Source organism: Parus major, chromosome 6, assembly GCF_001522545.3.
Source record: "Parus major isolate Abel chromosome 6, Parus_major1.1, whole genome shotgun sequence".
NCBI classification, from domain to species: Eukaryota; Metazoa; Chordata; class Aves; order Passeriformes; family Paridae; genus Parus; species Parus major.
This window is the reverse complement of record NC_031775.1, coordinates 6,831,183-6,856,242: the sequence shown is the minus strand read 5'-3', so window position 1 is coordinate 6,856,242 and position 25,060 is coordinate 6,831,183. Positions and strand designations below refer to the sequence as shown.

Here is a 25,060-nt window from a genome sequence, read left to right as displayed (position 1 = left end):
ATGTGAGAGATTTGAGTTACAATTTCACACTTTTGTAGAATTTTGTAGATAAACAATATTTTTGGGCAAAAATGGGAGCTTTATTTTGCCATTTAAGAGAAACTGAAACTTTATTTCAGTGCTAATGCACACCGTTACATACATTTGTAAAGGACAAGTAAGCAAAATAAATGTCAACCTTCCTTACTGCTTTGCTGTTGGGAGTTTGTCATTGATATTATGATAGAAGAGTTAAATGGGATTTGAAGGATGATAAGATCTTGCTTTTACCTTTATAAAATATGTGTGTCATACATTTATATGCAAATGAGAAAATTCTGCTGTGTGACAGAAGGCGAAAATTGTGTTGGTGCTTTCTGATTTGAAGAGGCGTTTGATTTATCATATTTACTGCAGTATATTGTTCCAGCTAATACCATACCTATTTAAAAAGGTATAAAGTCCTTTCAAATTTCTTTACAATGCTTGTGGTCAGCCTTGCATGAAATACTCATTTGTTCTTCTCCTATTAAAGCTTGTGCTTTCATGTAGTTCTGAGAATTTCCTATTACTGTAAATTAATTTCACTTCATTAAGTGGCTGGGTCACAGGCAAGGGAATAATAGCAGCCAGAGACACAGGAGATTACTGGTTTGAATAAGCATAAATTGGCACCCACCACTTTCTCTCTAATATTGGGAAGAAGCTTCTGGCTGTCAGAGCCATTTGATTAATCAAAAAAGTCTATGAATGTGAACTTTAAAGTTGGACAAGATAAAATTATTATCTATACAAACAACATTTTACAGTGTAGAACAATGGATTCTAGTCCCTGTGGGAAACAGTGGTAAAGATTCAGTTCTCTGTGTTACTTTGCTCTTATTTCAGGTCACTTGTGATTATTCAGTCATCAACTCAGCAGTCTTACATTATGCATAGAGGGCTCAGTTCTGAAGAGATGACTCCAGAGCATGGAGAGTTTATTATTTAGATATTAATTTGTCCTCTCATGTAAATGATCATTTCTTCTGCCAGGATGATTATGATAGGATCTAATAAAAAAAGATAACTCTTGCTTTTTTCATATTCTTTTTTCCAAGTCTGGCCCCATGTTTGTTGAAAACAACTGAAGAGAGACCCACTAATTTCAGTAGATTTCTGATGAAAGCACTAATATCTAAAGAAAGCTGAAGGGAGTAATTTTTCCAGTATCTACCTCCCCTTATACTGAACAGAAAGCATGATGATGCATTGAAAAGTATCCTCAGTGCAGGTGTTTCAGAAAGGGCTGTAAACCTGCCCCTTGAGGAGCAAACTGGAAACTACATGGTCAGAGAGGCTGAATTTAGGGAATTTAGGCAGGTGCAAACAAGTTAGCAGGTCCCCAGAGCTGTTGGAATTATGGTGGATATTCCTGCAGCATTTTCTCTGAAACCTTCCACAGGACAAGTGGAAGGGAATTCGTGCTGCTCTCTTCTCAGCCATCCCCAGCTCTCTGTTTAAACAAGGGTGAAAATTTCAATTATTGCTCTTTCTGCATCAAGCACTGCTCCTGCTATCACGTCTGTCTCCTCAGCCTGGAGTTTTATGTGGCACAAAAGCTTTCAGTGTTGCAGTCCTGTCTGCGAGAGAGAGGGAAGATGATGGGTCTTCTGGAAGCACTTTGATGGTGGCAACACATTGTCAGCTCTGTCAGAGGGTGGAGGCTGAGGACCAGCTGACAGGTCTTGCCTTGCTCTGAAAATACAACATGGTATTTATTCACTCTGTGCCTTTGACACACTCAGATGGAAGGAGTGCTGGTGCTTTGTTCTGATTTTCTCCTTGTACCCATGCTTGTCGTAGGATTACTTGAAAAGAAAAGCTTGTTGTAAAGATTGATCACTAATTTATCTATGTTTCTATCTTATCCAGACTGTATATGATGTATATCATGTAGCTAAGGGTGGCATAATTACTTGGATAATTCTGCAAACATTTACATATGTAAATTCAAAAGGGGAATTTGTATCAGCCCAATTAGTCATGCATTTTAAATCCTATTGATTTTAAAAGTACGGTACTGAAAATTTATAGCCATTTTTGAGTTGCTGGAACTTTACTTAATGTTGAAGGAACTTTGATTTTTGCATCAGACAGATCCTTCAGACATCTCTGGGTTTGGTTTTTTTTTCCCATGGCTCCTCTTTTTCTGTAGTAGTAATTCAAGCAGTGATAACAACAAGACATTTCAGTTTATTTCAGTTATTACTACAGTTATTCATCTGAGGCAGGTTTTGAGCCTTCCTTGCCAAATAGGATGGAATAGGAAAGCTCAAGATTCCATGTACTGGTTTCCCAAGCTGCACAGGCATGGAGTTCAAAAGCAGAACTTGAGAAGCATCAGTATATTGAGCAATTCATAATCAGTTACTAAATGAAAGTTCAAGTTTTGTTAATTAATAATGTTCAGTATCGAGAGAGAGGGATTCAGGCACATGTGAAGGTTGTGAAAGCCATATGATGTCCTAATTGTTTTTAAATTACAGGAATAAAACAGTTAAAAATCCATCCTGAGTTTGTTTTTTTGGTTGCTCTTAGTCTACCACAGGTTCTAGCAGTGGAGTTTAAAATGAGAATTGTGTTACAGTGCCATGGAGTAATTTTGGTTGTTGTTAGTATTTTGGGTTTTTTTGAACAAGTAGGGTTTTTCTGGCAAATTTCTGGCACTTAGCTTGGCTGAAAGGTGGACCCTGTTGTAGAGGATATTTGGCAGAGTATGCACCCCTATTGGCATACCTTTTCCTCAACTAAGTATCTGTAGTTATGCTAAATGAGAATTGCAAACTGCAGTGGCTATTTATTGCTGTTTACTGAGCCCAAGGAAAGAAATGTCCTCCCCATTTTTTAACTAGGTTGGTAGGTGGATTAGAAAGTAATTTTGTTTTGTTTTTGAAGCTGGTGAAGACTTGTTCCGCCTGCTCATTTCTCACAGTGCAGTTCCAGGTGGTGTAAGGTCACATCTCTGAACAAAAGAATGTGAGCACTGGGGAATCCTGTCATTGTTCTCTGTCAAGAACAGAGACAGAGGTTTCTGGACAAGAAGGCTTGAGTACAAGGAGAACAGGTGTTGAAGTAACCAAAACTGAGAAAATGAAAATTTATATTACAAAGCAATCTTTTTTGAGTACACCTTACTGAGCCTAGTATACCTTATTTAGGCAAGACCCAGAAAACAACAGACAGATGGCTCAAAATTCCAGGTGTTCTTTCATTTTAAAAAGAGCAGGAAAAGCAATGGTCTAGAGTTTTCACACAGCTGCAGTGGACTCTTCAGTCTGTCTGTGGACACATGGGGCCAGAGATGCTGTAGAGAAGAAGAGTTTTATGTTTGTAGAGGTTTATCTACAGCTGGGGTCAAACAGCTCCATCTGTCTCTGGGTTTGGAATGGAGTAAATAGCTGGTGAGAGTTTCAGAATGAAGACAGGCTGTGTACTTTTAATTAATTTAGGAAATAAATCTTCCTGTGGAATAGGAATACAGAGTAGCTAAGGGAAAGCAAAATAATGGTATAGGAGTGTGCTGCAGTGTTCTCACTTGACTGAAAGGTTTTTCTGTTTCAGCTGTACGGCACAGACAGGTGAGCAGTGTCTTGTGCTTGTTGAGAGGGACAGGAAGGAATCAGCTGACAGAGAGACAGCCAAGACACAGATTTTAGAGAGAACTGCTGAATAGACTTAATGAAAAGAAACAGGGAACAATGGGAGGTGAGGGAGGGCGATGTTTGAGCGTGGTACGAGGCTGCTGTGAGAGGTAATTTACGCAGAGCTCAGCCATGTGCTATCTCATCTGACACAGCCAACTGAAGTGCTGAAATGTGCTCCTAAAGGCAAGGCACAGAGAAATCTAGCCGGGGAAATGGCTCCTTGCCACTTGTCCCAGAAGTGTCGCCCTGGATGGGAGAGGCATCTCTCTGCCAGAAGCCAACAAATGGTGACATAAAAATGTACTTATTCAAACGATTTCAAAAGGACTGCCCTCCCATGTTTTCTTTTTCCTAAAGCCACAGAAGGGAATGAATGCATGACACATAAATAAAACAAAAACAAACTGTGTGCCCTAATAATTTACACTGGATTTCCAGGTAAGTGCATACTTTAACCAATAAATCCTACTTAGATATAGCCAAACTTAAATCAGTGGCCAAGACATGTGCAAACATTTTTTACTTGTTAGCATACCTATTAATACAATGCTGCTGTTCTGTATGATCCCTGAAAAGTTGCAATAGTGGTTTTCCTACAGGGGTCAGTCCTAGATTTGTAACATTTTATGCATGAGTATATGTATCTATCAAAATGCACATGCATGTTATCAAGTTACATCAGACTTGAGAAAATTTGCTTGTATTTTCCCAGGAATTGTATGGTAAATCCAGAAGTAAATTTTATAATCTCCATTCAAAAATTGTGGTGAGAACACGACTGTTTAAAATACGCTTTATGCTTTGGATGTCACTGCTGACCTGATTTTCTTCCTTCCATTTTCCTTTTTTTCTGTTTTATGTGCCTGTCCCTAGACAGATGTGTGGGTTTGTATATGTATTTGTGGGAGCATAGCCACACAAATGTGCAGATTTACCCGGGGAAGGGGCAGATACAGATTATGGATTGACAGTTCTGGCTGTGAGTTCAGACTCATGAATGCCTCTGCTACCTTCCAGTGTCCAATTAACACTCCAGCCCCAGACTTAGGAACAACTGCAGGAGTGATGCAGAAGGGTAGAATTTGCAAGTGCAAACTTGCAGTGCTATAAGCTAAGCTTTAGTTTTCAGTTTGAGTGCTGTAATGGAGAAAGTGGTAGAAGGCACAGATAAATGTGTATAGCCAGGAGAACACATCTCTAAAGCGCTTTTCAAACAGAGATACCAAATAAGCCAACAGTAAGGATGTGCTTCTGGTCAGGGCTTGTGGGACACTGACCATGTATCTCCAGGAGAATGCTCTCTTTTGCTTCTTCTGGGGCAGAAAGCAGCAGGTTCAGCACATCCTTTGCTGTGACAAACTCTTCTACTGAAGGCAGGAAAGATTTCAGATTTTTAAAGCAAAGATACTGTTGAAGGTCTTGAACAAGGATGAATGATTTGAGCTCCTTCTTCTGTCACATGTAGGTGATGATCGTGCACTTGATCTCTCTGCCCTAATTTCTAACTGCAAGAAAAAGTCTCATCATATTGTATTTATGTTTATTTCCTACTCTTTTCTATTGAAAACTCTTCCTATATCATTTTGGTTTTCTCCAGTGGGAGTGGTATCAGCCTGATTTGAGTATCGTGGTGGGTGGGTGGGTTTTCCCCCTCCCCAGAACTCTGCCATACCTACTTTCATCAAGAAAGCAGTCACAGATTTCTTTACTTAGCTTTGGTGGTTTTTTGGTTTGTTGGTTGGGTTTTTTTTCTTTTTTTTTTTTTTTTGTTGTAATAGATAGTCTTTTATAAGGACCTATTAACTGATTTACTTTACTTACACATCTGGGCAAATTTGGTCTCAATAGCTTTCTAAATCCATCAGTACTCTAGGATTTGAAGAAATATTTGAGAGAAAAAAAGACTCCTGAGAATAAAATCTTGTCCCCTTTGATTTGAATGGAGCTAATATTCATCCCATATTATTTTATTAATTCTTGGATCAGATTTATTTTTGTGCAAGTTTTTTAGAGCTGAAATAATCAGTCTTCTTTTCCCAGCCCCAAATTCAGAATATAGCAATTCAGCTGCATAAAAAAAATGGACTTTGAAAAATGAATTCCTTTTCTTTGGCAGTCAAGCTTTAGTAAATAATAAACATTATGGTAGACAATCCTTATCACAACGGTAAAGGATTACTGCTTTTTTACTTAATGCTTTAAAAAATTAGAACACCTTAATCTTTTAAAAACAATTTGGGTTTGGAAAAACAAATTATATTGAAGCTGACAAGGTACATTACATTGAAACTCACCAAGTTCCAGGAATGCAATTTACAACATCTGAGATATTAAAACTTGAATGCCTGAGTTCCTAATAGAAACAATGCCTCAGTATTAACTCTTTTAGCTCTGCTGTAGTCTATTACACATAAAGTGCATATTTTTGTGTCTTTCTCATAAAACCCAGGAGGCTGCTGCTGGATTTCTATACTGTCTCAGTGGTACAAGATAAGAAGTGAACTCCTGACTTGCATGCTTCTGTCTCCTGAGAAGAGAGGCTGTAAATACGTAAATTTGTATTCCATAATCACTTTTATAAATTGATCGTGCTCCTGAAATGAAACTGTGTGTTTTGGCCTGACACTACTGTTGTGAGGTGAATATAGAATCTCCACACAAGACTTAGAAGAAACCTTTTTTATTCTTGACCAGAATATATCTATGATAATACTTGTATCCATATATCTTTCTTCTAGCATGGCCATGTGTGTTTAGCAGGTGGGATGCTTTCTTTTCATCCTCTTGTGGTCCTTAATATAGTACTTGAATTACAGGAAATACACTGTGTTATGATTCTGCTACTCAACTGTCCAAACTTAAGCTCTGCTATCAACCTACCAGTGACTTCAGGAGTCTCTCATTTTTGGTATACTTTCTTACTCTATTGATGACACTTCATCTGTTATACATATCTATCTACCTAAACCTATTTATGCAGTTATATCTATATATATCTTCAGGTCTAGTTGTTCATGGCTGTGCAGTTTGCTAGACCACAAATAACGAACACCCCTGGTGTTTTTAAACTGATGAAGTTTCAAGTAATAGACTTTTCTTTGTTATCTTGAGTGCATGACCTTATTTTTCATAGTAGTGAATTTCAGCATAATTATATTATCTGGCTTTAGAAATCATCACTTTTTAAATGCTCTCTAACTTCTTGTGTATCATATTTTCTAGTTTTCTATCATAGTTAATTCCTTTGATAGTATTTGTCAGATTCATTGCTGATAATATTAAATAAGCAACTAAAGCTCTCATGTTTCAAAGGACTACTTGCTGAGTAAACTGGATAGGTGAAAACTTCAAAATCTAAGGATGGCCGAGGAAATTTGGAATTTCTTGAGGTCTCTATTCTGAAACTAGGAATCTTGATTGTATTTAGCTTCATTTAACTAATGATTTTACTTTCTTACAAGATTATTACTATTAGTATTACAATTACTATTATTATTATTATTTATTATAATGCTCTGACTTCAAGAATGTTTTATTAAATATGCACTTCCCCTGCAGAACATTTTAATAGGTAAGGATTATTCTTCTATGTTCAGCTTTGACTGTAGAGTTGCTATCCCAAGACATCTTTCTTTACTTCCCTCACATAGATTCCATGATATATCTGTTTATTTTTTGTTGTCTGTTATTATGTGTCATTTCCTTTCTGAATAAAATATCACCACACTTATATTCTTCTTATTGCTGTTTTTGCATCTTGCACTGCCCTCTTTGGAACTGGCTGTTAATATATCCTAATTAAAAAAAAAAATAGCCTTACAAATTAAAGGTAGTTTTAGCGACTGCAAGCCCTGTATGCTTTTTAATATTTAATTTTCTTCTATTAGTTTCAGACTTAGTCCCTCAAGCCCAGCACTGAAGCATTATATAAAAGAATCAGCTAAGAAATGTTCCCTTAGTGAGAATACTTTTCAGTGGTTGCATTTGCTGACCACTTCTTTCTATCACAAGTTTTATCTCTCTGTTCCTCTTCATTAGCTGCATCCTGCTTCAATTTGCACTGTACATCCATCTCACCTATATATAACTTTTACTTTTTCCAGAAATAACTTTACAGTGACACCTGACCTAAGTGAAGAAAGACTTTTTTTTCCCCCTCTTTCTTTATTATTTCTTTTCTGTCTCAAGGCTGTATTTCTTGTTCTAGCTAGCTGACCTCTTCCCTCTGTGCTCTATGATGGTGGGCCAGTCAATTTGTCCCTCATGCAATTCAACAGTTCCTGGGACTGTGTGTATCTTCAATCTTCTCAAATTTATTTTTTCTTCATGTGGTTTATGGTTACTTCCTACCTCCCCTGTCCTCTTTTCTCTCTTATTCATTTATGTTTTTTAATCTCCTGTGTGTTCTCACCACCCATAGGTCTTAGCCCTTGGATTTTATCTTCCTCTGTGGTTGCTGAGTTCTTCTGGTCTCTTTATTTGCTTGTCTGGTCCCTCAGCATCTGTTTCTCTTTGCAGAGAAGGGTATCAGTTGCAGCCCAAGGTACCTGTAATATGTGGTCAAATTCCTGGCCTTGCTCAAAAGTTTGGTGTGCCTAAGTAGATCCTGCAAACAGAGAGCTTTGACAACAGCATAAACCTTACAAATAGAGCTATCATCAAATAATGGGCTTGATTCTTGTTTCCATCTCCCACAGATTTTCCCTCGAGGATGCATTTCATGCAAAATTCCTTGTTCAGCAGTGTTTGTTGTATTGTTACACAAGAGGTTGCTGTCACTTCATCTTCAGAAAAAGAAATTAACACTTGATGGATGCTTCCATACATTAGCCTGAAATTTTAATCCATTTTAATGGAATATACACCGAAACAATTTTGTGTTTTCTAGTCATAACTTGTCACAAACATAATTGTTAAATTAAAACTCTGTACATTCCATAATATTTGGGGACTGATTTTCTTTCTCTGAGCGGGTCATTAGAGCTTTTAAACATAGACTAATAGTCCTCTACATAAATAATCCTACATAAATGATGTAGCATATAGTGGACTTCAAATTTTGTCAGTGAGATGTAGGCTAGTTTAATTAAACATAAAAGAAATTTCCCTTGTGTGTCCTTTCATACCTGCATGGATGGAATGATATAAATCAGTGCTAAGGGTAGTATATCATAAGTCAAACCACTCATATTTTAAAATTTGAAACATATTGGTTTCCCTTTCTCCTCCTCTGAATTTGTAGAGTACATGTCAGGTACATGGAAATTCTAAAAAAAAATAATCTGTGTTTTGTCTAAATTCTGCCTCAGAAACAATAGGGGAAAAATTGCACTACTTAAAATGCTAAAAATGACTTAGTTTCAAGAGCAGAATTAAGGCATAGTCTGTAATGTATGCAGGTATCCCTTGAGCCAGAAGATAAGCTGTTGCTCCAGACGCTGTGGAAAGGTTCGATCTCAAAACTCCATTTGTCTATAACTTTGCAAACACTGTGTGAGCTTGTGTTAGTTAGATGAAGCAGAAATTTTTTCCAAGGATGAAATATGGTTTTTTTTTAAAATTAGTAACTTCACCATACATTTCTGAATAACTAGGTGCAAGCCTTTAGGAAAAATAATTATGTTTTTCTGTCAAATCTGCTCATGCCCCATTACAGTAATGTATATTTTTAATACCATTCTAGCTGCCAAAGATAAAGTTGATGCAGACTGGCAGTAATGAGATCACCATGGGGCTTCCAGTGTATCTCTGCAAGCTTTGAAAAAGTATAGGTGCAAAACATCATGGTTTGAAAGTGTATATTTGTGAATATTTGAAGGAAAAATCTGCAAACAAGAAGTGAATTTATTTGTGTCTGCTTCTGTTGGCATGAGCTGTACATACACACCATGCTGGGTGACTGCTGCCTTTGTGTGCCCTTCATAAGCTCATAAGGCTTTGCATAAAGTCTTTAAGGCTGTGGACATACTGAGGGAGAGGGAGCCCTTCCACACCACCATTGCTGCTCCCCAAGGGTTTCCCTCCTCCTCCAGCATCCTGAGAGTTCTGGCAAATGCACAGCAGGGCTGTATCTTCAGGCAGTGTAAAGAACAGCAAATATTCATTCCTCTTGGCAGGGCTGGTCAGCAAAAGTCATGTGGTTTGAGATGGTTAAGGTGATCTTTAAGGTGCTTTTTAATGCTCACACAGCCTGTGGCACTGTTTATGCATGTAAAGTACCCTGTGACTAACAAGAAGGTCCTCAGACCTGTAAGGACTTTGCTTTATTTATGTATTTATTTTGCAATTTAAAGCAGAAGAGTGCTGTAGGCAGAAAAGCACTATTTTGAAAGGGATTATGTTTCAGACTGACTATTGCCTTCTTTCCTTTAAAACCAGACATGATTTTTAAAAAAATTAAGAGAAGAGATAGAATGTGTGTGAACAGATGAAAATATGGATATTGGACAGGGTAACCTTTGATGTTGATACACCTTTCCAAGTTCACAGAGTTTAAAAACCCCGTAACCTATGTTAAGTAACAGCTTTGCAGTGTGATTGGCAACTTTGTGCTAGAGGCAGTAAATCAGAATTAAACTGTAAGTTCCTGAAAATTGATGTGGTCTCTTCACCCTACAGCTGGTTCTTTCATTTGAAAGCTTGTGGTACATGACTCTCAGAGCTTCAGCTATCGTGCTATCAGGACAAAGTATGAGCCTTTTGAAGGAGGAAATGGAATTAGGAATGTGTAAATTTTGTTTTCACTGCTTGCAGTTGGGTGCGTGTCAGAGAGGTAAGAAGTTTGGATCATTAATGGAATAGTTACTGCCTGCTGTTTATACCTGCAGAAGGATCAAACTCTGGAAGCTCTGTGTGAATTATATAGTTGAACTTGCAGTGCAGGCTGGAGCTGGAGTTTAAGCTGTTGCTCTGAGCAGAGCTGAGAAAGCACAGGGAATGGGACTGGTGGTATGAACTGGAAGTGTGGAACGGTGCTCATTTGAGGATGGAGAGCAATCCTCCTTGCTGAAAATGGGCTTCTTTGCCCAGGATCTGGGCCTGAAAAAGCATTTTCAACCTTCAGACCAATGTCCAGTCAATCCCTCGTAGGCATTCCAAACAGAAGACTTAAACTGCTATATTGTTTCAATGGAAATACCTTCTCTTGTTGGAAGATAGGTGGAGAATCAAATCAAATAAACAACAAAAAAAAAGCCAACATCTGCGTTCTGGGAGGTTCTGATGAATTTTGGTTTATTCTCTGTAGTGTGACACAAGTGTACAGTTCCCAGCAAAACGTTAAAAAATTCTTTGTAAATGTCTCTAAAAAGCAGAGGCTTTTTTAATATAGATGAATATAGATGTACAAACCTCTTATTTAAAAAAAATAAAATAAAAGCAGTGTCAAAGTGAGCAATATTTATTCTTTTAGAATAATTCATTGGGTCTTCAACTTGGCATGTGGCTGTGGTAAAAATTTAAGTACCTTATTTCTGGGAGGTTTTGTTCTTTAGTTAACATTAGATTCATGTCTTTACGGACATGTTGTTTTCTGACAGCTGTGCAATTATCCAGTGTCATTCCTGTGCCATGTAGTTAAATGGTCAGCAGTTACCATGTTTATAAACACTGTGTGACATTTGAGCTTTGAAGAGAACATTCTTACTGAATGCTTTTGGAAGAGTTCCATATACGGTATTTTCATGCATCGTTCAGTGGAATGTGCACTAAATGGAATGGCCACGGAGATTGCCTGTAGTTAGCATTATGTATGAAATGGGAATCAGATTAAACAGAAATCCCAGTGCATTACATCGAAATGATTAAGGCTAAAATGATAGGCAGTGCCACATATATTGCAGTAGTTACTCAAGAACAATACAGCTATGGAGCTAGAGGAAGTTGCAACAGTCTTCTCACAATCTTCCTATAGTTTTCTTCATCTCCAGTATTTCTCTTGATTAACATTTACCTTTCATGTAGATTTCCTTCAGTGTATTTTTTTTCTGATCAACTATTACTTAAGTAACAGGCAATTAGTACAGTGCAAACTTTAAATTGTATGTTGTGGTTTGAGTTGTTATCAAATTATATTGATAAATGCAAAATGTCAGGTACACCTTCTGAATAGCATTCATCAACTCCAGGGGCTTGTGCTAAAAGCAGGTGAAGGTTTGGGTGCTCAATTTACTCCTCTTTGTGTGAAATGGCTTGTTAGCAACCAAATATGGCATTCAGTTGTGGATGGTATTTAGGAATTTGGTCAGGGATGTGTTTTTCTTTTCCTCTTTTTTTTTTCTTCCCACCCTTCTTTTTTATTTTTCTTCCCCACCCCATTAGGCTGAGTTGTTTATCTTGTGAAGGAACTGAGACAGAGGTCAGGACAGGACCATCACATATTGTTTGGACAGAACATAAATGAAATATTACAGAGTTTATAGGGAGCAGGAACCCTGGAGAGCTGACTCAGACTAATGAGAGTATAGAGATCTCTATGACCGATTTGGCCTCTCTTTAGTGGGAGATTCAGGCTGAACATGCCAGGTTTATGGGCTTGTATTAATGGAGGAGCCTGGAATGGTTAAAATGCCATTGGATCTTGTGATAGCCTTTCAGTTATTACTTGTGCTTCATCAGGACCACAGAGGGAAGAACAGCTTTTCTCAGCAGTGCAGTTCTGCAGAAGTATCAGGCTTTATGTTTTAATGTAACAGTGCATAACTTGAAAAAAAGTCCCTGCTGAGAGAGGGCCGTAGCAACATCTTTATAGAGTGTAGACCGAGAATGAAGTCATCCACACAGAGAAATATCAAAAAATGTGGATGTTAAAGGCATGCTATGCTTGTGGTTCATTAATGGCTTGTAGCCATTGAAGCTCCTCTGTACCAGGATACAGAACTGACAGCTTCTGTAAATGTAGTAAAATGAATTTTGTCATTGCCATGAGGTGTGGTGATCAGGGAACCACAGGTGAGCCCACTAAGTTCTTTGGGAAAAAACCAAACATACACAGTTCTAGGAAAATGTTCAGAAAGAAGGAAGAATATGGAATTTCTGGCAAGACTTTTTTAGTAAAAGTTAAAATTGTTGGAAAATGAGGTTCAGTTAGAAAGGGACAGGGAATTTTCTATCTGAAAATATATGTCATGGAAACTCTTTAAATTTTCATTTTACTATCTAGAGAAGAAAAAAAAATCCATATTTCACTTTGAAATGATATTTAGAAATTTCAGTTAGCCTGTATTAAATAGTAAAAAAAACCTACAGGCTTTGTCCAGTTTACTGCAACTGAATTTTTATCATCAAGATTCTTAGCTGAGTTATCTTAGTTTTATGAAGTTTTATCTAGAGCTGGGATGTTATACTGGAAATTTTTGTTTTGTCTTCTGTTCTAATGGTACCATTAACAATTAAACTTTAGAAATAGTTTGGAGTGCTCTTTATTATGCTGTAAGAATTATAATATTTATATAAATAATTTATTTATTGTGGCTAGTATTTCTTACTTTATTTTTAATCTACTAATGCTCCTCTGAAGATACTGAGCCAAGAGGTATTTATTTAAAATATAGAAGAAAGAAGGTTCTAGGGAAATACAAAAATCTCAGTTACTGGTACAGAAAAACTTTTTCTGTGAAGTGCTATTACCTATACAAGTTACACCTGGATGAGAACTGCACTATTTTAGTTGAAGGGATTTCTAAATATAAGTTGGGTATCTATGGGATATAGAATGAACCCATCTGTTCTACTGAAATTGACTTTTTCATATCTGCTATCTTAACTTATTTGTATCCAAGACATACACAAAACTTCTCAGATAAGCAGGTGCACTTTGATATTGTCCAATTAATTACTGTCAGTAGTACTGCAGTGGAAACTTGGTCTGTAGCTCTTCTTTGGGATCAAAACCAGTCTCCTGATTCTTAGGATGTTTTCATGGACATTTAAATCAAGAACAAAGCTATTTTTAAAAATCAAAATCTATCTCCTGCAATGAAACCTGGCAGCTGGACCTAAGTTAGACTCAAAATGATAAAAGTGATAAGTTTGATACAAAATGATATACAGAAGATAGTGATTTTTTTTTCTCCCCTACTGCAGTTTTACTACAGCAGATTTCAAAATGGTTCTAATAAACTTATATTATTTTTGGTGGATGAGGGAAAGAAAACACAGTAGGAAAATAATTTCTCCAATGCAGTGAAGGGAAAAGGAAAAGAAAAAAAAATCTCCTTTTGGAAGCAAACTTACTTGGGACAGGAGCGGGAAACAATTTTCTTTTGAAACCTATTGATGGGCTAATGTAAATTGAGATGGTAATGAATTAGTGAGACTGGTCCCTTATAAAGAATTTTCAAAGAGCTGAGCTTTAAACATGACTACTTGCCAAAACCCTCCTTTGCTCACACCTTATGTACAATAATTAAAAATAAGTTTAAAAAAGTAAGGAATGGGTTTATCTGTCATTGTCATGCTGTTCTCTAGGAAGAACTCAGCTCTTGTGCAGGCTGTTTCCTCAGATACTCCATGGCCAGCTGTTCTGTGCCTGGGTTTTGCTCTCTGTGCTGAGGGAGACATTTGGTGCAGGAGCTCTGGGGGGCAGCCAGAAACCAGAGGCCCTGAACTGACAACCCTTGGCATGACAAGGGGCACAGGGACTTGTGGCCTGGCCAGCTGAGGGGCACTGAGGGACATGGCAGAAGCTAATGACCCCCAGACTTCCCCTTCTTTACACTGTGAGGGGATAAAACTCAGGGGTTCCTTTGTCTGAGGTCTCCTCAGATGCACGAGCTCAGCGTGGTGTTACTTTATTGTTGCACCAATATTATTTTAAGGTTTGGGATGTCTGTGACACTGCCATGGGAAACCTGGGACTGAGCCAGTAAGGAAAGCTGGTCTGTGTGAGTGCAGGGGTGCAGGTGTGAAGGGGTCTCTGTCCCTCAGCAGTCACTCAGGTGCTGTGAGTGTGACAGCCACAGGGCTCCTGGATGCTTGGACAGGCAAGGTTCTTTAACATGGGCACCCCAGCGCTGGCCATGACCTGTCTGTCTGCATGGTAGGGGCTGCAGTGGGGCAGGGGGAATGCAGCTTTGCAGGGGCAGCTTTGTAACAGAGCCTTAGGCCTGGAGCTGGGGTCTAGGGACAACTGGTGACAGAGCACTCACTGCAATGCAGGTGCATCTGCTTCCCAATGACAGCTGTAATTAGTCATCGGTTCCTGCCCTGCTCTCAGCTGGGATAGAGTTAATTTTTCTTCCTAGTAAGCTGTGTTTTGTATTCACTGTGAGAACAGCACTGATAACACCCTGATGTTGTAGTTGTTGCTAAGGGGTGCTCATTCCCAATCAAGCACTTTTCTGTTTCTATCTCTGCCTGTGAGGAGGTGCACAAGGAGCCAGGAGGGAGCACGGCCAGGACACCGACCCATAGTAGCCAAAGGCACATTCCACAGCACAGAGCATTTTGCCCAGTGCATAAACTGTGCAGAGCTGGCTGGGAGCACTGATGGCTGCTCAGGAAAGGGTTGGGTGTTGGTCAGCAGGTGGGGAGCAGTTGTAGTGTGCATCATTGTCATTCTGGGGTTTCTTTTTCTGTCTTTTGCTCTGTCCCTGTTCATTACAGTTATTTTTCAAAGATTTTTTTGTTGTTGTTATTAAACTTTTCTTAACCCACAGGTTCTACCTTTTTTTTTTTTTCCTGATTTATTCCTCTGGGAGAGGTGAGGGAGGTGAGCAAAGTTGCTGCATGGTACTTAGTTGCTGACTGGGGTTAACCCATAGCAGTTGGCAAGAGATTTGGTTTTGAGTTCTTAGGACATCCTTTAAAAATTATTTTCTGTGAACTCCCCAGTTTACCCTCCTCAACTTTGTTTTTTCATTGTGGAAAGCTATGATGCTCTTTATCCTCAGCATTAAGTTAAAGGATGTGCAAGTATTGAATTTTGCTTCTTTGGTGTCCCTCCTAGCAAAACAGTCTGTGGTTCTTTTATATCATGCACTTCAGGGTGGCAACCTTTGTTTCCAAAAATTGAGACACAACAGGAACATCTGCGTTGCCATCTGCAAGACATTTCCTTCTAGGATCCCAGGGCTGGTTACAGGGCTATCAGACATTCCTGCTGCCTGTTCCCCTGGCTGCACAGGGAGGAGACAACAGGTTTGTAACTATAACACTGCTGCATGTAATTCTGAACTCTTGAGCACATCCTGCTGTCACTGGACACAGCCTGCCCAGGTCTCTTTGAACACCCACCACATCTCCTCTCAGCTGTGTCCAGCCACTCATCCCTGCATCCCTTTTTATGCAGCTTGCTTTTTGCTGTTAACAGCAAGGTGCTGACCCTGGCAAAGTAGCCAGGTATTGTGGGAAAATGCCTTCTCTATTATTGGCCAGCCATTATATGCTTGGAGAGGTTTTCAGTTTCAGACTTTAAAGAAAGTCAGGAAAGGATTGTTTCTGTTCCCTTTTTTTTTTTTTTTTTTCCCTGTGCAGAATTATTTCTGAAGATAACAGTATTTCTGCTTACTTTTCTAACTTCTTTTAATCCTGAAACTGCCATTAGATAAAATAATGAACCAAGTTACTTATTCATGAAGGCTATGTAAATATTTGTATTCCACTGCATCCCAATAAAATAATGCTGTCATGGATTATTGGCAGTAAATTATTTTAAGTTATACATTTAAAAGTAAACAAAACTATATACATGAAACTATCTTTGATTATTTTTCATGAAGCTTCTTGCTCTTTTTTTTTAACAGTCTTGCTATGAGATCTGAAACCTTAATGCTAGTATTTTGATTTTCAATGTCTTCTTATTTCATTTCTATTGCAAATGCTTTTTACTGAGGAATTGTAAACAGTTTCCTGCATTCACTGCTCCATTTCCAGTTCTGGCCTGATTCTGATAGTACTGTTTATATGTTGCCACTTGTACTGGTCCACTGACTGAATTGGAATTCTCTTGTTTGGGTTCTGTATTTTAAATTTGGTGCTTGAAAGGTAGTGGGGGAGCAGAAGGGCACAACCTCAAATAAACCTCTTTTTTTCCAAATTTGTAGAAGTTATTTGCTACTCTGAGGCAAAGGAAATGAAAGATGGATGCTCTTTAATTTTCAGTGTGCTGTTTATCTCAAAAGCAGATTTTCTATTTGGCAGCAATAATTTGAAGCATTACTCCCAAGTGTCACCTAGACCCCATCTATGCAGAAAGTATAAAAATGAACCAGGACATTTTGCACATATATCAATATTTTTTTCATATGAAACTGTAGCATATTTCACTATTGGGGAATCCTTCCCCAATAGATGCCAGTGCTTTTACTTAGGCAATGATTTCACAAATTCATAGCCTACTTTTTTTTTTATAGGGTACATTTATCAAATAGGATGGACTAGGTCCTTCAAGGATGTTTCCTAGATGATTTTTTTTCTTTTTGAATGGATGGACACAATCTCAAGCAATTGGCAATATCCTGAACAACTTGAATAATTAAAAATGGGTGACCATAATCTCCCAAGTGCTGATACCATTTTCCTCCTTAAATTTAAAAAAAAAAACACCTTACTTTGAGAAATCTCAGTAAATTTCCTTGTGATAACACAGGACTCCAGGACCTTGCTTTTCACACTGCTTAACTTTCATGAGCCTCTGGCAATAGACTGGTGATATCAGAAAGTTGAAACATGAGAGCTTTTCAATAGGGTTTTTTAAAGATTTCTTTGGATTGCAAGTCTGTAAATATGTTACAAAATTTGAAACACAAAATGCGAGAAGTTTCAGCTTCCTCCCAGCATGTTTTTGTTTTGAGTAATGGTTCATGCTATGTGTTGCAGTTCTGAACAGAAGATATTTAGAGCAGTTTAGACTTGACTACCTACAGTGATGTTTCTAAATACATTTCAAGCTATTAGAATGCAGAGCCATTGGCTCTGTAGGAGGAGCACTGAATGGTCTGGCACTCTGATGACTAAAGATAAACTCGTAGCAGCCTAAATTTAGGCACCTCATTTTAAAAACTTTGGCCCAGATATGTGAACCCAGAAGAATGAGATTCAATAATTCATTTCAAATTCCCTGGCTCTTGCGTCTCCCCAGACTGAGCATTTATTCATACAAATTGCTCACTGTTGCAGATGAATCATTAAATTTAGCCAGTGCAATAACTCTGCACCTGAGCATTATTTAATTCTGCTAGCAGCACTTTGCTCTTTCTCTATATGTTACAGCACCTGGCTATTTTGGCTTTGTCTGTATATATTTGGTAGGTGAATAGGGAGAAAATGTACACATTTTTGCCCTCTTGTTCATCACTGCTGTCTTTCCTATGAGCTGCTGTTCCTCAGGAGGTCAGCTTAATGTTCCTCCCAGCTTCAAAGAAATGCAAGGGAGGCAATTACCAAGGGGACAATTTTAGGAGAGGATTATCTTGTTAGGAGTGTTATCTCTAGTGGTTCTCATCTGCTTTGACACCAGGTTTCGTTACTTTCCTATACTGCTCTTCATGATGAAGAGAATTACTCTGTTCTGTCTGTGTTGATTTTCCTCTTTTGATGAGTTTGCAGTTTCTCTTGGGATTTTTTAGTCTCTTCAAAGGAGTATTTCAGCTTGTGGACATGAGAAATAGATGGAGGTATACGTGTTGCCCACAATTTTCTCTTGTGGTTGTGTGGGCTACACAAATAAGTGAAATTTTAAAACACAGTTACTTAGGAAAGAAGTAATTTATGCCTTTTTTAAGGACACAGTGTAAGCTAAGATTAATGTTAAAGTTGCTGGTGTTGGCTACTTAGTGAAGTTTCACTTCATATTTTTGAAGGGATCAGGTATCCCTTAGCCTATATTAAGGATAGATCTCTTGTCATTCCACTGCAGCCTTAGAAGTTGTGGGCGTTTATTCTAAGCCAGTCATCTGTAGTCAGTGTCATAAGAGAAGGTGATTCATCCCACCTGACACTAAATATCTGAGAGGCTTATTATGCAAATGTGTTCTGAAGGGGAAGGTGGTTGATAATGTTCCTGCTCAGCCCAGTGCTACAGTCTACAAGCCTCTCAGTACCACTGCAGTAGTTTTTGAAATACTGTGGAGATTATCCAGGTTAAAAACCAGTAACTGGAAGTATTTTGTTCATTTGTATTTGTTTGCGGTTTTTTGGGGTTTTTTGTTTGTTTTTTTTTTTTTTTAACTGGGTTAATTTCAGTGATTCATAGGGCCATTTATAATAAAGAGAGATAAAAATATCTGTTCAATAAATGAGGTCATGCTGGCACAGAGGAAAGAAGTGGTTGAAGGCAGGCAGATTCCAAACCGTGTAATGAACTGCCTCCTGAAATACACGTGTGCGCTGTTTTATTAGGAGACGTGAACACACTGTAGTAATTGTTTAACCGTGTATTAAGCAGGACATTAACAATATCACTGGCAGTGTAGTGTACATGTCTCCATGCTTGCTATCACTTTATTAGACTATTAAGTGTCTTGAAGTGAGCTTATATATGTCTAACAAAGGGGACACTCAGGAACTTCTGTGTATATTGTGAGATCCTTCAGCTGAGGCTCTCTCTCAGTACCAGTAGCGCAATCTTCTCCAATTTTAGCTTCCCAGTGGGTTATGGATAAATATGCAAACTGCTGAGATGGGATGTTTCTTTATAGTGTGTAGTGATTATCCAAGTTCATACCAGGAGAACTGGTATTTGCATGGTCAAAAAAAAGTGACCATGCAAATCATAACTTCGTCTTGAGCCTTATGTAAATATGAATAGAGGATGAACTCTCTTATAAATGTGTGAACTTCACTTGAGCATCTCACTGACAAGGTTTTAATTTAGGTTAGTTAACAGATAGACTATCAGAGGTGTAGTGAGCCAGAGGCAATATATTTTGGGAGGCATATTGAAAAGAAACACAGCTGAGTAGGAGGTATTAGATATACCATAGAGAAGTTAGATCTCCTGAACTAAATCTGCATGTTCTGTGCAGTTATTCATCACAGGATCCCTTATGCTGATCTACCACCCTGACCCTGTGTGCTTTAGTAGTACATGGACATGGGCAGGGTACTTTGGTTTAGGAACTGAAGTCAGAGAAAGGTGGCTACCACCAGTTAGTTACTGTTCCATGAAGCAGCAGAGGAAGATATGAAAAGAACTATACTGAAACAATGTCAGTAGCAAAGAAAACAATTAAAATTAGCTTTATAGTACATTTTTATATAAATTTATTTATTTTTATTATTATGTTTCTTTTTACTTTTGTAGGCTGTGGAAACCAACCTTGCATCAAAGGATAGTCACTGGGTCTATGTAAATGAGGTAAGAAAGTCAAAAGAGAAAACACAGCTTGCTACATTCACTCATCACCATCTTTTGTTTCATATGTTTTGACACACCAAACTCAGCATACATGTAGCATTTTTCCCTTTGAATGGCACAAGGTTCAAACTCTGTGGTGTCATTGCTTGTCTGTCTTAGTTGAATTGGCATAGGTTGAACACCAGAGGTCAAGATAAAGCTTTCAATATACCTCAGAACAGCTAGGAGACTTATTTTTACCTTCCTGCTGACACTGTTTCATTCTCTATTTAGGAAACAGAATATCTCAAAAGAAATCTCAAAATACAGGCATCTCTCTGGCAGAAGCTCACCCTCCACTGCTGTGAAAGCCTTGTGAGCTTAGTCCACTCAATTATGTATTTACATGATACTCAGGCTTTCTCTAGTGCAGAACTGTGTTAGTGTATTGGCCAAGATCCAGAATAGCTTAAATTCAAAGTATAATGTTTCCCCTCTGCAGCAAATAGGACCCTGTCCTGCTCCAATGATTATTTTACCTTAGTGCCATGATGCCCTAATGGGAATCTGTTCAGATTCTTATTTAAAAAACAATAAAATATTGTACCATATATAGTAACATATAAATCACTGGTAAATTGCAGTATTTTATAAATTCCTGGTTTTAATAATCATTTATTTAAAGATAGCAAAACATCTAATTAAAAAAGAAGTGTACACTGTCTTATTTTTATCTTTTAAATGCATAGTGTCTAATTTAATAGCCAATTCCTTTGTTAATTTCTCTCTCCTTTCTTTGCACCTAGCTAATAATTTTGGATAGGCAACTTTTAATAGGAACTATAAATTGTATTGTGTGGCATTAGACAGGCTCTGTAATTAAATAGGGGTTAGGGAAAGTGAGTGAAATCCCTGCTTGTAAAGGCTTTATAAATTCTTTCTTGTCCTTGTTATATTTAAGTACCTCCTGGTTTGTCAGCTGCTGTAATGACCCACTACAAAGCATCAGCAAGATGCCCAGAGAGTCAGTGTTTATATTCACATAAAGATAATACAGGGCATATTTCCCTAAACATTTATAGAGAGGGAGCAATTGTGAATTTTTTACTGCTGCTGTTATTGTTGAAATGTTAAAATTCACTTCACAAAGCCTGAATCTGTAAGATCATGGTAAAAGCCTTCAACACTCATGCACTTACATGTGCACACTCGTATATACACAGACAAATCACACAAGGTGTCAGTTCTGCTTCTCTTTTGGAAGCTTTTGTTTTTTCTCCTTTGTAGCTAAAGACTGGGTAGGGAAGCTATGAGAGCAGCATGTGAATTTAGAGTGTAAATTTCTAGTGAAAAACATCACTGCACATAATTTATAAATATCTCAAAATGCAATTAAATCCAAACAGACAATTGGAGAAGCTTTTCAAATTCAAAAAAACTTGAAGAAGTCTTTGCAGGCAAAAGGAAGGGGAAATGTCTTGGCTGTCCTTTCTTTAACAGAAGTGTGAGTGTTTAAAGCTGTGAGAAGAAGGTACATTGAGCATCTCCTGGATGCATCTATAGAAAGATGGAGGTTCCTCAGGGCTTGCTTCTTGTTTAAGTGTGCATCCCCCCATGGGGGATACACTGATTAAGCTTTCCATGTACATGTTTCCAATTAGTGGTAGTGGGAACTGCATGAATATTTGATGGAAAAGATGATTCTGATTCTTACTGCGATTTGCGGAATGGCGTTAAGTTTAATTACCAACAGTCAAATCAGCTCTTTTTGATGTGTTTATACAAGAGTAGAAGTCCATTATGCAAGTGGACCAGAACCCTAGCCAGTCCTTTTTTTTGTCCCGAGCAGATTGAGGACCCTACACTTCCCTGTTCACCCTGTGACTTAAGGATTCCATTGCAAGGAAAGGGAGCTGTAGGGTTGACTGATTGAAGGGGCAGTAGCAGGAAGAGAGCAGAGGGACAGTTTTTTCCATGGGGGTTCCCTGTATGAAGAGCACTGGATTGTAAACAGCTTTTCAGGCCTTTTGCACTTCAGGGAACCACTGAAGGGCTTTGGACAGCTTGGACTACTGAGACCCAGAGCACCTTTCCATGTACTCTGTCTCCCACCTCTCATCAAGCTAACGAGGACCTGAAACTTGGACTTACCTTGCTATAGTAAGAATGATTATATAGCATGGTATTATTTCAATAAGAGATTTTATTATCTTCTTACTTTAATTAAATCTACTTTACTCTCTGTGCACTGACAATCCAATAAAAATTCGTGTTTGGCTTTTTTTCTCTCATGCACCTTCCCATGTGGTAGAGTAGGAGTTAAGTTTTAGAGGTGGAACAAATTTTATCACTTAAATTTTGTTAGGTAAGCAAGATCACCAAGCTTTGGATGAGCTAACTTTAAATCTATATGGCTGGTAATTACACAGCAAATGAACAAACAGCTGTACTGGCAAAATCCTGTTTGCTAGTTTTCAATAACCCAGGTGTCTGCTGAAGTATCTGTTCTGGTTGGATGCCACTGCTGGTGAGAAAGGACTCGGTCATCTTTAGAAAAAGGCTGGTTAATTGGGAGTTAAATTTATTGTGTGGGGTTGGAAGGCTGAAACATTACCTGGCAGGTTTTCTAGGGTAAGAGAATACACAGGGATGGGTCTTTTCAGGCAGCATCATGCCCTCATATGCCCTCTTTGCAGCTGAAGTAACGAAAAACTTACTGCTTAGAAGTATATATATATTTTTGTGTCCACTTTTCTGGTTTGAAACAGGTAATGTTTCAATATTGCAATAACTGTCAAAAGTAATGGAGATTAGAAAGGAAAAAAAATAAATGTATTTCTAACTACCCACCCTGTTTTAAATTTATATTTCATAATCTGCACTTTTTGTTTTTATTTATCTAGAAATGCTAAATCATCCCTTGTTTTCATTTAGGTAGTGATTCTACCTAAATTCTATGTTAAGCATGCCAGGTAGCTTTTGAAAAGCAAGAACACTTGTGATTCCTGTATAAATCTGTGTAAAAGCAAATTTTTTCAAATGATGGGATTAGCTGTGTCTCCAGAATAGTCCAGAACACTTTATTATCACAGACTGTGTTTGAAGTTGTCAATGACTTTCAGGTTTGACCCAATGGAAGATCTGTGAGAACATATCTGGTGTTCTGCTTGAGCCCTTTGCTGTTTGTACCTTTGATGGGTGAAGTGACCCACCAGCTTTGATAGACATGTGCTGCTGCTTCTTTTGGCAAGACAGGCACAGTTACAGATGTCTTCTGGTTTTTGGATGTTTATTTCCTGTTTTTTTCCTAGTTTTCTTTATTATTTTTGTTTTTCTCTTTTCTTTCTCTTTCATACCTGGCATTAAGCATCTCTGTTGGCTCCTCATGACATTTTTTCATTCTCCCCCTTCTTTTTTTCTGCCTTTTCTGAGAAAATGCTGTGCCTTGCCCAGGGCATGTGTCTGTGGGAGACGTACAAGAACAATACTTGAAACTGAATTTGGATGTGGTTGTACCAGGAGCAGTGCTCCAGGAGCCTGTGACTGCTTCTTTACTAGCAGCACCAGTAGGGCTGGGGGTATAAATAGAATTAGAAGCCATATTTCCCTTTTTGTGGAACATTTAATGGTTTTGGAATTGTCTCCATTCCAAGGGTAAAGAAAAGATAAATTATCCTGTGAAACTGGAATATGAAACAAAAATATAATCAAATTAAACATAGCATTTTATTCCCTGATATTTATAAATTTATTTCTAATTCAAATTTTCTAAACATTCGCTATTTTTACATGTAAATTAGTACAAAAAGCAATGAACTGCTCTTCCTGGAAGTAGAGTGGTACAGAATTTGACAGATAATTCAAATTAGTTTTTTCATTATTATGACAACATTCCTTTAATTTCTTTTTTAAGTTCTTTTTTATTCAGTGGTTTAAGCAAAATCTGTAAGACAAGGTCAGGCAAAGCAAAAGATTACTCGTTGATATGGGAGAACACTTTTTTTGAAAGGCAGGTAGGGATGAAAAAAAGGCAACGTAGTGTTACATGTCAAAACAATCCATACCCACTCTGAAGCTGAGGAGAGACGAGGGACAAACTTTTGCCTGGAAATATAGAGAACACACTGAGGAACACTGTTTTGTTTTGTTTTTTTTTTTGGACAGAAATACCCCATAGACAAGAAATTAAAATAAAGGAAGACTTTAATTTTCCTGGCAGTGGAGAAAGAAGGGTAGGGATACAGACAGAGCGTCACAAATTTCCTTTGATTGACGTTATCTGTATATGTTTAAAATGTTAAGGCAGCCATCAGTTCAGATTTGTCATTATGGCCAAGGAAGAATGGGCTATGGAAGCCAGAAGATAGTTGGTGTGAAAGTGATCGTGCCATGGTAACATGCACTTTTTCGTGAAGAGAGAGAGGTGGGAAAAGGATCATGGGGATATTGGACATCAGAAGATTGTCCAGCCTCACAGTTTGGGAAACTAGTAATGCTTTTGGAAAGATAACACAGTAAGTAAAGGGTGGCTAAAGAACTGTGGGATTCCCTGAAGATGAAGGCATAACACAGTATCCTTATGGTGACAGTGGGTTATCTTCACAGAACTTGAAATCAGAGATGAATTCTAAAGAAAAAGTGGTTTAAGAAAAGGGCTAGGTAAGAGTGTAAAGGTGTAACAAAGTAAGGGATTATAAAATAAGGCTGTGACTCAAACTGAGGATCATGAAAAGTAATAAAAGTTTAGATATAGCAGAAGATGAAGAAAAGTGAGAGATGATTACTTGAAAAATGAGGGTTTAATGTTTTTACTTAGTTCCCTGACTCTGACTTTATAGAAACTATTAATTATGACCAGACTGTTGAAAACATATTGTTGTAGTTCCAGTTATTTTAGATGAATTTGAAGCACTCCCCCAGGTGAGATTTAATATAGAGAAGTGCTTTTGCTTGTGGCTACAAAATGAGGTATAGGTGGTGTACATCTGCAAGAGCAGCTTAGAATCCTTGTGGATAAGAACTAAAATGAGCATCAGTGCTGTCGTGGTCCTGCTGAGTTAGCAAATGTGGTCCCCAGATACGACACCAGAAGCATCCATTGTAAGATAAGGGAAGCAAT

At 37.9% G+C, this 25,060-nt stretch overlaps 1 protein-coding gene across 2 annotated transcripts in view; it reads left to right on the top strand.

The window, feature by feature from the left end:
• The window catches only part of GRID1 (glutamate ionotropic receptor delta type subunit 1), a 497,344-nt gene that overhangs the window by 361,186 nt on the left and 111,098 nt on the right, over positions 1-25,060 (top strand). For both annotated transcript variants that reach the window (XM_015633150.3, XM_019007270.2), the window contains exon 5: positions 19,909-19,962. In XM_015633150.3, coding sequence (XP_015488636.1) covers positions 19,909-19,962 — 54 coding nt within the window. The remainder of the gene's footprint in view (positions 1-19,908; positions 19,963-25,060) is intronic.